Consider the following 12,718-nt stretch of genomic DNA (forward strand, 5'->3'; position numbering starts at 1 on the left):
AATATTATTTGTTTTTAATATTGTTGATTCCCTTTCGTGCTGCTGCGGATATCCTAATCAGTCTTCTGAACACATCATGCAGTCTTGTCCCTTTCCCCCTCTCTATGATTGCCTAATTGAATTGGTTCTTGCTACTATACGTCGCCCTGTTATAGGTCCTGTCGGATCTGGTGGCTTCAAAAAAGAATTTCAAGGCTTTAAAAAAGTTGTGTAATCATTTTGGCGAATTGATCATGCCCAATCAATTCAAATCACTTAACTGACTTGAAACAAATTTATTTCGTTTAAATTTTTTTTAAAACATGTATTTGCCTGCACAAATCTCAAACAAAAGTGGCCCTGCACAAAATTTGTCAATTAAACCCATGATTTAAAATGTAATGATGATATTTGTAATAAGTGATACAAAATAAGTTCAGGGGAAAGCTATAAATATTTGGGTATATACATCGATTGTAGGCTAAAATGGGAAAAACATATCTAAACTAGCAGATAAACTCAGATATTTATCTTATGTTTTCCAAAGACTGAAAAATATATTAACCAAAGATAAATTAAAAATTGTATAGTACGCTTTAACTCAGTCTTCGATAACATATAGTATAATAGGGTGAGGAGAAGTCTTGGACGCGCATAGTCGCTCAATAGAAATTACACAGAAAAATATAATTAAAATAATTTACAAAAAACATAGACTATTCCCTAGTAATAAATTATACGCAGAGAGTGGACTCCTTAGTTTGAAATGGGTCGTATAATTCCTATGCTAGAAATGAAAATATTTTGAAAAAATAGTTATTCGATATGAATACATAAGCAATTTCGACATTGACTTTGTATTTTTATGTGATTGTAAAATATTTTACAAAGTAAAACACATCTGAAACTTTTCCTGTTTAGTTGTTCCTGTTTCGATTCCCGACATGGTTAATATAATATATTTATTTAAAAAAGTGTTTTTACACTAAAATATTTCGCAGTCCCTGGAGTGGGACTTGAAACGTAAGACTGACCATCTTACCTTCATGTTACAAAAATGATCAAGATACTCTGCTATTTGTTTACCAATGCATCCCCCGATGCACCATTAGGCGAGGAAAGTGAATGATGATGATGATGAAAACTTTTAAATGATCATTTAAATTTCAAATATATTATGTACTTAGTTTTTGCAGATTTAAATATGTTTTTAGTGGAAACGACGAGAATTTACATGCCTCCATTTAGTATAAATAAGAAGTATACTGCTCTAAGGAGCCGGGCCAATATAAACCGTAAACCATGAAAGCAATTTCCTTCAAAGCTTTAGACTGCAGCTTTCAATATTAGCACTTCAAGCTTTTCCGTCTCACTAAAGTACAAGTTCGAAATATTATTTCCGCAAGCTTTTCGTTGCATCTGTATCCCAAAATAGACAGTAAATATGTAAAGTTATTTAACAAAAGCGAACTTATGATCGTTGTTTGTATTCAAAGTTTGTAAAAGGGAAAAAATATCAATTTAACGTCGTAAGGAAAAAATGACATAAAACTTCTCAAAAGTCAGTAGGTTTCACAAATAATATAGTTTCATTAGGTTGTTATAAACATTTTATTTTTTTTTACTAAGTATTTTTTGAGTTGGTAAGGATTACTTACAGTCTGACCACAACTTGATTTCAATGTTTTAGTCTGTATTTTTTAACACGTTTTAAGATTGTACGTACAGTTATACGAGTATAAACAATATGTATTATTATTATTTGAATTTCACCTGAAAAAAGAATAACATAGTTTTAGGAATGAAATGCGAAAATCATATTTTATATTTTTTTTTCAAAATAACTTTTTCATGTTCTTTTTCTATTCATATTTGTAGTAGGTGACAAGCCGGTTTCACGGTTTAGTGGGTTTCATTATTCTTCCTTTTCTATTTTTCTGTTCATGTTTACTTTAATAAAAATAAATACAAAAAAAAGAAGGTAGGGTAGGTGCAATAGTAATTGGACGCTCTAAATCTAATTGTCAAAAATAAGTAAACGTAAGTATTTATCTCCGCCATAAAGCGTCATTTTTTTAGTGTTTTCTTTAAATGAAGGTTTGCTTATTTTTGACAGTTGTATTTAGAGTTTCTACTTACTATAACACGTCCATTTTTTATAGCACCCACCCCATTTATACCCGGTAATAAATATTTCTCAAAAGTTTTATTGACCTAGCTAAATATTATGTCGGTACTATGACCATTTTTTAAATGTTTATTAGCTATATTTATTAATTATATTTATCAAAACTATGAAGTTGTGACTCGGGCCTTTCCACCACTGAGAGATCTATATATTAATAATAGTACAATAAATATAAAACAGCTTTGTTTTTAACCACTTTTTAAATATTTTTTCTACCGACCGGTTTCAAAGCTACACAAGCTTCTTTATCTTTCTTTATCACAATCAATCACAGTATTACTTAACTAATGAATTCTGTCTTATTGAAGCTTTACAGTGATAACTAAGTATTACATTACTGATACATATTATGGAGCTAATAAGTCAAGTGTTTATGTCATGTTGTTTTTTTAATGACGGAAAGTGTGAAGGGAGAGAAAATATTGTTTATTTGGTAATTTATTATTTTATTTCTTATTATTTATTTTATTCATTTTTCACGCCCATAAGGCTTTTACATTCATGGAAGTAATATTAAACATGAGTATATAAACAACATAAAATTTAAAAAATACAATATAGATCAATAAAAGATAGAACAGTGTTTTTCTAAACACTTCTGTAAAGCTGGTATAAAAAAAAGAAAATGAGTATATTAACCACATAAATTTTAAAAAATACAATATAAAGAAATAAAATATAGAACAGTATTTAGAAGTATAGTTGGTTTAAAAAAAATAAAATAGATAAACAAATAAAATACAAACATATTCAAGAAACACAGTTTAAAGGTTTAAAGCAGCTAGGTACATGATATTACAATACAATATCAACAGAATATTAAGTTCTATTTGATATGGAACATATACATTGATTTAAAAAAATTAGAGGACTTACGTTAAAGACATCTATGTTGTTAGCATATTGGTTCGCAAGTACACGCATCCGTACTACTGATGAATTTGCGCTGTAATTGGTCGATGATGGACCGCAGTAGAACAGAGTATTACATCGGGTAACTCGACCAGGCACTCGCACATAAATCAAATTTATGAGTTCTCAACAATCGAAAATTGATGTTTTTATTTTAAATAAAAAAGCAAGTCATTTAATTTTCGTCTGTTTTATAATAAATGTTTAGATGTTTAAATAATCATTTAGGTATGTGTAATTTATGTATTCAACCGGTATACGTAATTTAAAATTGACAAAAAGAAAAATTTTATGCTGAACTCTTTCGATGTCCTTAACATGAACCCTGTAATACGGTGACCATATAACTCAAGTTGACTTAGCACTAGGGCAATAAACAAATTTTTCATTACTTTTATAGACTCAAAATCCCGTACCGTTCGCAGCAAAAATCCCAAGATTCTCATGCTTTTATTTGTAATGTTTTGTATTTGTTTAATAAAACTCAGTTTTTCGTCAAAAAGAATATCTAAATCTGACATCTCTGTAACTTTTTCTAATGGTGAAGAATTTATTTCATACATGAAAACGATGGGATTTCTGTTGCGTTTTAATTTCTAAGATTTTATTTTTAATATGAAGAACTTTTCATCTAGTGTCATTATTCAAATTATGATTATTTTTTATCAGATGGTTTGCGAATTCAGAAAAATTATTGTTCTTTTTAAATATTCAAGTTTTTTGTGTTTTTCCAGTGTAGTCTTTACAATAAAATTTCTTTATGCCATATTTATATAATTAGGGACTTTATCTTTGTGTTTTTTTTGCAAAGTTCGTACATTATTAGTTGCGTAGAATGCAGGTTTAATGGTTGATGATGGGGAATCAGATAATTGTTTAAAAAAATTGTCATTTATAAAAAGAATCCGCTAATCCGTAAATTTATAAATAACTCTGGAGTGCTCACTGTTCAGGAGAAATCTTGCAGAGCGCAGATGTTTTACGTCGTGAAGACTATGCCTACTACTTACTGTCTTAGGAATCTGGAACATGGAAATGTATAATTTAGTATGTAAACAAATGTTAGTATCTAAATACCTTTAAAGTACGAATACTGAATACGCAAATCAATATACGAGTAGGAACATGTGTATGTGGCGGTCCTCTCATATTTATTTATTTTATTTTTCTAACATTTTAGCCAAATCGACAGTTTTAGAAATCGTTATTTCGGTTTCAGTACACTTACTTCCTTCTGCTGATCTTCGTGCTGGAAGCGATGGTAGGAGTGTTGGCCTATGTATATGAGGAGCAGGTGGCCGGGGAACTCCAGGCAAACCTGAATACTACATTTCTGGAGAGCTACAGGATACTTCCTGCCAGGACCAAAGCCATCGATGAGATGCAAATAAACGTAAGCATATTTTCAATTGTTTTTTTTGTTTTTGTACAGTATATAGGTATCTGCACTTGCGGGCTTATTGCTATAAGAAATCTATTCCAACCGACGACAGACTGGGGCAATCTGGTCAAGATTTGTCTTTACTTAATTATGGGTAGATAGTACGGATTTTTTTAAAGTGGGAGTTGCATATTATGGACAAGGTTTATATTTCTCAAAATTGTTTTTTTCTGCTTTTAAGAAGCTTCTATTTCCTCTTTCAGTCTTAGGATCAGAAGGGATATTCTATAGTGGGCCAGTCAGGAACTTCTCAGAATTTGCTTTGTGAAAAGGAAATCACTTAAAACTCTTCAGAAGCCGACCGCGACCTTGACGGGAGTTGACGGTCAACGACAGACCTTCCGTTCCACTAGAAGAATGTTCGGCATTTTGTCTCCGTTTTTTTTTTCCAATGTCCTGCACTAACTTGATGGATAGGTCTTCACCCAGATTTCTGCATCGCGCCTCCAGCTGTTGTCTCTGAATGCTAAAAACGGGGCAATACATCAACAGGTGATGGACATTGGGTGTTTCATCATCACATGGGCAGCTGTCGGTCTTAGAGATCTTGAAATGATGCAGGTAGCTCATAAATCCACCGTGACCCGCGAGGATTTGGGTTGGCTCAAAATTGCCTTTCTGCATTCTCTTGAAATTAAAGACATAGCAAATGGTAGGAAAAAACTTATTAGTAATTTGTCCGGTAGTTTCATTCAAATAACGGTAATTCTAGAATTGAGGGGTCCTGCTTCTTATTTTCCTTTTGACATAGCTGAGCGGGAAATTAGCAAAATCGGGGGCTGTTTTCTTGAGTGTAGCTTCCCGAGCCTTTTCGTTGGCGAGGATTCCGCAGTGTCCCCTTATCCAACCTATGAACGCGTTCTGATGTCTGCATCGCAGCTTCTGGATATCTGTCTTAATGTCCATTACAATTGGGCTAACCGAATTTCGGACGGTTATTATTATTATTTTTTTATTTTTTTATTCCAGTAAAATGGCTATATAGTGCAGAGCCAATTCTACCATACAAATTTATTATATATTGCATGGACGCCAAATTTGCAGTCTCTCAAGATCGTTATTTGTTTCCACTCGTTCGGAGGTTTATTCAAAACGTAGATCAGAGCTTCCTAATCGCAAAAAAAGCGGATTACTTATGTAATATTTTGCATGATGAGATAATGAGATTCAAGAGGAAAGAGAAATTATATGATGGATATTGAAGGTTCTAAGTATAATTAGTAATATTTTTGGCGTTTAAAGGTGATCTGAAAAATTATATTATTCACATCAAAAAGTGGTTTGTCCTTGAGTTTGGCACCTTAATTAGAAAAAAAAACACTGAAGAATGATGCCGAACATTATGATTTTCAGACTAGCTATGAAAAATTTTTTTGTGACCTGAAACCTGTTCTGAGGAGGACTGCTCAGAGTCAAATTTATTTTTATATATTTAATTCTCGGAAGTGTTAGGAAATAACTTTTTTTGCTTTGATGGAGTGCAGTTTTAAAAGTTTTTTTTTTAAATTTATGGCACAATATGACAGTTTTATAGCGTAAATATTTAAACAACAAAAAACGAGTTTCAGAGAAAATATTTTTACAAGTTGTCACGGAAAATATTTCACTCCAAAAGATGTTTGTCTTAATTTACTGACAGTGATTTACCGAAGAAAAGAGTTCCCTGTAATTCTTTGCAAGGGATCTATTCTGTCATAACCACACATGTTTTTTTTTTGTTTTTCCATAATGGGAAATATAACAAAAGAATCTCATTTTCTTTCGCGCTTTTGTGAACAGAAAATAAATATACGAACATGCGAAAACTAATTATTTTACCTAGATCAGATTACTGTCCGAAATTAGATTCAAACAGTGTTATCTATCCCTTTTGCGTAACTTGTGGATTAGATACTTTGAAAATTGTAACGTTTACTAATTGAATTTGATTATCACGGCGTCAAATATAATAAACTAGAGTTCGCACGAGGACAGGACAATATTGTTCCGTCTCAGCGTCGGACCTGTAAAAGTACTTCCTCCACGTACCTGAAACCGTTTTCAAGGCCGTGAGTCTTCCTGTCGGTTTCACTAATACAAAAAAGTCATGTTTTTTTGTCAATAAACGAGTTACTCTTTTAAAATTTTCTATTCCAAATATCTCGATTTTAATTGTATTTAATTCTACTACTTTCGTCGTGAGTTTAGCAAATTATATGGCGGGCCTTTGTCGGAAATTATCATTCATCTTCGTGACCATATTGCAAACACGAATGGTAGCGAAAACTGAATTTATTTGTACCACAATAGCCTTCGTCCATCATAGTAATTTTATTAATTGTAGCATCGCACCTAATATCCTCTTGTGTACAGAAATTTGGAGGACCGGACAATGGGCCGAGACATTGTCATCGAGACAAGCAGGTTATCTCCGCAAGACAATACCCCAACCACCGCTCGCGGCTCCATTGCCCTCGTGTGAACGCCCACAAACAGGACAGTAGGACAATAGTCACTTGCTTCGCGCGTGCGTGTCGCTTCCGCGCATTTTTTCTACGTATTATTATTTTGTTCGTCCTTCAACTTTTTTTATTTTTTTTTTAATTTTAATTTTTCATTGATAAACCCTTACGGGTTACATACATTTAACAAAATATTTTTACTTTTAAAATTCACATTCTACTGTTAATAATAATATTTTTAACATCTTTTGTGAAGGTTGTCTGAGTCTTATAGTTAGTTTTATCTGGTAGTTAATTGTATAATTTCAGTCCATGGTTTATTAGTCTCGATTGTCTTTTTCTCGTTTTAGAAGATTGTGTATGATATTTTTTTGATATTCTCGTATTGTGTTCATGTTTACTATTTTTTTTTTTCAAGTTTTAATTCTTCGTCTACAATTACATCAGTGGCTAATTTTTAGTTAAGTTTAAAGAGTTCAATTGCGTTTAATTGTTTAGTTTGTTTTAAAAGTTCTTTAGTTGCTGTTAGATAGGGTAGGTTATATACTAACTTTAATATTTTATTTTGCTGACTTTGGAGCCTGTTTATTTCATTTTGATTTCCTGTTCCCCATAGTAGTTGCATTTAACATATTTTAGTTTTTTCCTTTTTTGGAACAAAATTTTTATTTAAAAAAAAGACTCGATAATATCGCCACTTTGCTAATTATGTGAAATAAATAAATATATGTATATTTTAAATCCAACACGTCTTGGGATAACAGAAATAATTAGAGTATATAAGTTATGTGTGAGACCCATCTTGACATATTCCGTAGAAACACGAGAACGAAGAACCTGCTAAGAACATCAGAGATGAGGGTCCTCGGATCTATTATCGGGAACACGCTGCGCGACCGGGTCAGAAATTACTTTATACGGGAAACGTGCGAAATAGAAGATAGAGTGCACCGGAGCAGATCCCGTAGAAGATTCTGGAGAGACCACATAAACAGAATGAGCGGCGATAGGCTGGTGTCCATAGCAATCAAAGAATTGCCTTCCGGACGGCGCGGCGCCCACCTGGAAGACCCCTAAGCGATGGAAGGATGGTGGGGCCTCATCAGAGTCTAAGTAGTCTAAATAGAACAGATCGTCAGATCTACAAGAAGACAAAGAAGAAAGAAGAAGAATAACTCGCTCGTAACACGTGTCGTCATGTATTCATTTTCGCAGTGTTCCGGGAAATTGTGTGGGGGAAAAAAACGATTATTTGTATATGTATATTACTTTTGGCTATTAATTATATCTGTAAATTCATTGCTTTTAAATTTATAAAAAATCTCCATGGACACAAGGATTTGAGTTTTTGTAAAACTAAAATGTTAAATGTATAAAATGTATATTAATGTTAATAAATAATTAAATAAAAATAAAATAACAAAATCTACGCTCGAATTGTTGTATTATCCCATTATCCTGCGCGGTCAAGGCTGTTTACGGAGCTGGGACAGGACAATATTGTCCTGTCTATTGTATAATTGTCCTCGTGTGAACCCAGCTTAAAGCTGGTAGTTAAAAAAAAAACCGATTTATTTATTTGCTTTATTTAGATGTTTTTACTTAGTTCAATATAAAATTAACTCATTAATAATTTGTATATTTTTTGCACTTTGATTTATTATATTGTTATATTTAACTTATTAAAGCCGGGATGGGGAACAAATTAGAGAAGGGAATTTAAAGTCAGGGCTAGTGACCTGTCATTGGCTTGTATAGCTGGTCACTTTACACACTGTGTAACATTCTGCTTACGATTGAGCATCCATTTTCTTCAATCTGTTCATTGTGAAGTAAAAAATCTGAAACCTTCATTGATGCGGATGAAATTTATTTGACTGAAATATTCATATTTATACTAACTTAACTAATATCGAAACAAGCGATAATAAAAACTAAACCTGTTAGTATGTCGGCCTAGTGGTGTGATGTCAGTGCATTTGCCTACCATGCGAGAGGTCTCGGATTCGACTCCCGATGTGGTTGATATTTTGATTTAAAAGGGTGTTTTTACGCTAGAATATTTTATAGTCCCTGGACTGGTACCTGAAGCGTAAGACTGATCATCTTACTTTCATGTAACAAAAATGGCCTAATGCACCATTAGGTGCGGAAAGGGAATGATGAAACCTGTTAGTAAATACTTGTAAGTATACTATAATCACTCGCTGACTTTTATATTTCTACCGGTTTCAAGACCTCTCTTCATCAGGACACTAATTACGCCAAAATGCAAATCCCACTCTACACCTTCACCATAGTAGTCGCACAAAAAGATAAAACCAACATGCTGATATGACACATGCTATTAGAAGCCAACACCAAACGTACCTTCTGTAATATTTAGTACCCTTAGGTTTCACTCTAACAAGATACTTTGACTTTAACAATTTTTTATTTATTATTTATTTATGCATATAAAGAAACAAATTACTTATTTAGTTATTAACGGACATTGCCCATACCCATATATACAATTTAAAGGTTTTAAATATAACAATAAAAGAATAGTTAAAAACATTTTTAAAAAAAGAAAAGAAGCATTGACAAACATAAGGGACATCAAGACAAGATCGGGACTATTTATTTAGTGCTCGTTTGAATCATTGTAAACTCAAACCAAAAAAGTCCAGATCTTGTCTTGAGTTAACAATGCGACAAAGACGAACAAAAAAATAATAACGTATCTCTAACTCAATGAGGCCAAGAGCTCTGTGTTGAGTTGGGATACAACAAAATAGAATGTGGAAGCGTGCATTTAAAGAATACAACAAATAAACATTATTACATGAACACAAATTTCAATAAACATTTGGACAACTCGCTTAATAGTACTCTATACACGGTTTTTCAGGGCCAGACTGCAAAACTTCAGAGGAACTTTCCTCATGGTAAGCTTTTTAAAAAATCCTAATATTTTTTTTCCAAAAAGTCATGAAAAAAATTAAAAAATCGTAATCTTAAAATGTAGTAAGTCCTTAATTTCTCAGACAAGCAGTCCCTCCGCCACCCAGCCGCTTCCCTTGTCCGCGTTTGGTGCGTATCGCTTCGTTGGTCAAAGACGTTTTTATCGCAATTTTTTTTTTGCCGGGGAGGGATAGGGGTTTGCGGAAGGGATATTAGTCCGAAAAATCCTTTAAAAGATTTACTCCATTTTTTTTAGGAATTTTTTAAAGCTTACCATGAGGAATGTTCCTCTGGAGTCTCGCGGACTGGCCCTGAAAAACCATTTATATATAATATGCAATGTCTTGCAGCAGTCTCCTGTAATCAAAATAAATTATTTAGTAATAAATTATCTACCATTTTTCAGTTCCGCTGCTGTGGAGCCGTAAGATTCGAGGACTGGAAAGCTAGTTCTTGGCTCAGGAGATCTCCGGCAGAGAAGAGACTTGTGCCGGACTCCTGCTGCAGAACTGTCACACCAAGGTGTGGACTGAGAGATCACCCATCTAATATCCACTATGGGGTTAGTAATCAATAATTCTAAAATGTATCTATTTTATTTGATTTATTTTATTTATTGGCAATTCTTGATGGAATTCCATTGTAATTATATAATTTCACCAGTCGGAAGATGCCCATTGGAGGATGAAAGCGCTAACTGATCAAATAAATGAGTGAAAGTGTACAGAGCATTTTTAATTTATAACTTGTATACAAATATAAGTTATTAATAAGAATACAGGGTGTTCTTTAAACCCTGTCACATCCGAAACCACGATGATCAGTATGGGTAAGAAGATATATTATCATATTTAAAATAAATATTTAGAACAACGAATTTTTTTTTAAATAAAATATTTTAAAAAACAAATGGCGGCTTACTTCTGCAGGGGAGAAGCGAGGAGGGGAAGGGGGGAATCTGATACGCTCCCCTTTAATTTTATTTTTTTAAATTTTATTCCTTCTATAAACTTATTTTAATGTGCCAATATGTCTTCTTGATCATACTGATCATCGTGGTTTCGGATGTGACAGGGTTTAATGAACATTCTGAATAATTTTAAAATAAGAGATGGTTCAAAAAATAAGGTGGTCATTTAAATATCGACAGTTTGCAGCAGACCAAAATATATGGAAATAGCTCCAAGTATACCTTTTTATGACTATGAACTAATGTTTCATTATTTATCATATAAATATATAAATACAATTATATTATTTTGTATAAATTTTACAACGGATGCTCATAATATTGTTTAGTTGACAAATACTACATAAAGTGTGGGAGATTAATTTTATTATGTCACTGAAAGGGGGTGGGAATATGCATGTTTGTAAATTATTACCCCTCACTTGTAAGTAAGTGTCTGGTTCTTTATGCTAACTGAAACGAGCCTATAGCAGGTTCGGCTCTGTGTATACCTATGTTTAATAGTTTTGCTCGAGGTTTCTTGTTCCCTAATGTTAATATTTTTGTGTATTCCAGGGATGTATGAGACCGATGGCCAATCACATACGAGACCACCTGATAATACTCGGAGCAGTTGGCCTCGGTATAAGTATTATACCAATATTTGGGATGATCATCTCGTGTTGCCTTTACGTCAAGCTCAAGGACGTACTAGACTGACCTTTGCCTAAGAAGGCAAACATCAACAACTTGCCGTGTCGCATGGGCCCTTCGAAATCGCGAGTCTTCGACAAATCTAATACCCAGACGGCCAGGTATAGGAATGGAAGGGCCGCAAAATTACACGCCTTTGGAATTACCGACCGGGAACACTGTCCAGTCCATTCTACGAAGAGGAGAAGATTGTCACATCCCAGCCCAACAGATAAAATTATCAGCATAACTACAATCAGTGACATTGGGTTCTAAGTTGTCGATTAAATTTGAATACTAACAAACTTATATTTATGTAGCCATGTATTTTTTGTATTTTATGTGCCAGCTGTCAGTGCAAAGCTTTGTGTTGAGTATCTGCCTATTTTAAATACATGTGGTATTTAAAAAAAAATAGTTAACAAAATATGATATAAGGCATGTCATAACAAATAAAATTGCATCTTTATAATTTTGGATAATTGATAGGTAATATTAATTTAACAGTGTTGTGCGGCTGCCAGAACTTTTGAAGAGTAAAGCTATAATGGATTTATTAAAGAAAATAACAATAATAAAAATCTCGATGGAAGAGGGATTCGACAAACGAAAGGTTTTTGTAATATTATTCCAAATTGTATGAAAACCGCAAATTGTAAGATTTTGCCAAAAATTAACTGCATAAAAATTATTACTAGGAGCAAAAATTCTTTTGATAAAACTGCCATGGCAATGAGTTTACATTGAGCTATCTCAAACATGTATGTTTAAAAACTCAAGTCATTACAACTGGCAAGTATTTTAGAAAAAAAAAATAGTCTGAATGTCAATCCTCTGGTTATCTTGAAAAACTTATCACAACATAACGTATGCTTTAAATAGTATTTATCATCATAATCTTCTTATTCTGAAATTTCTCTATTATTTGTTCTTTTATATTCCTTAATTCTTTATTAAGTCTGAGTAACAAACGATTTGAGAGACGCATTTTTTGACACTGGCGAAAAATGGACAACTATGACTGATCGAGTAATTTAAATGTCGCTATGTAATGACTGAAAATAAATAAATCTTCAGTCTTTTTAAGAGTTTGCGTAACATGTAAATACATAACTGCATACATAAAGCATCATTCTAAATAAAGTAAAACACCTTTAAAAATTAAGGTG

The 12,718-nt window shown here is 32.8% G+C and overlaps 1 protein-coding gene across 3 annotated transcripts in view; it reads left to right on the forward strand.

The window, feature by feature from the left end:
* The window catches only part of LOC148284927 (CD151 antigen-like), a 486,275-nt gene extending 474,053 nt beyond the window's left edge, over nucleotides 1-12,222 (forward strand). For all 3 annotated transcript variants that reach the window (XM_088233027.1, XM_088233038.1, XM_088233046.1), the window contains 3 exons: nucleotides 4,299-4,472; nucleotides 10,314-10,469; nucleotides 11,433-12,222. In XM_088233027.1, coding sequence (XP_088089153.1) covers nucleotides 4,299-4,472; nucleotides 10,314-10,469; nucleotides 11,433-11,576 — 474 coding nt within the window. In that variant the 3' untranslated portion in view covers nucleotides 11,577-12,222. The remainder of the gene's footprint in view (nucleotides 1-4,298; nucleotides 4,473-10,313; nucleotides 10,470-11,432) is intronic.
* Nucleotides 12,223-12,718: the final 496 nt, after the last annotated feature.

This window comes from Micrasema longulum, unplaced genomic scaffold (assembly GCF_059751315.1).
Source record: "Micrasema longulum isolate JH-2025_06_02 unplaced genomic scaffold, ASM5975131v1 h1tg000076l, whole genome shotgun sequence".
Classification (NCBI taxonomy): domain Eukaryota; kingdom Metazoa; phylum Arthropoda; class Insecta; order Trichoptera; family Brachycentridae; genus Micrasema; species Micrasema longulum.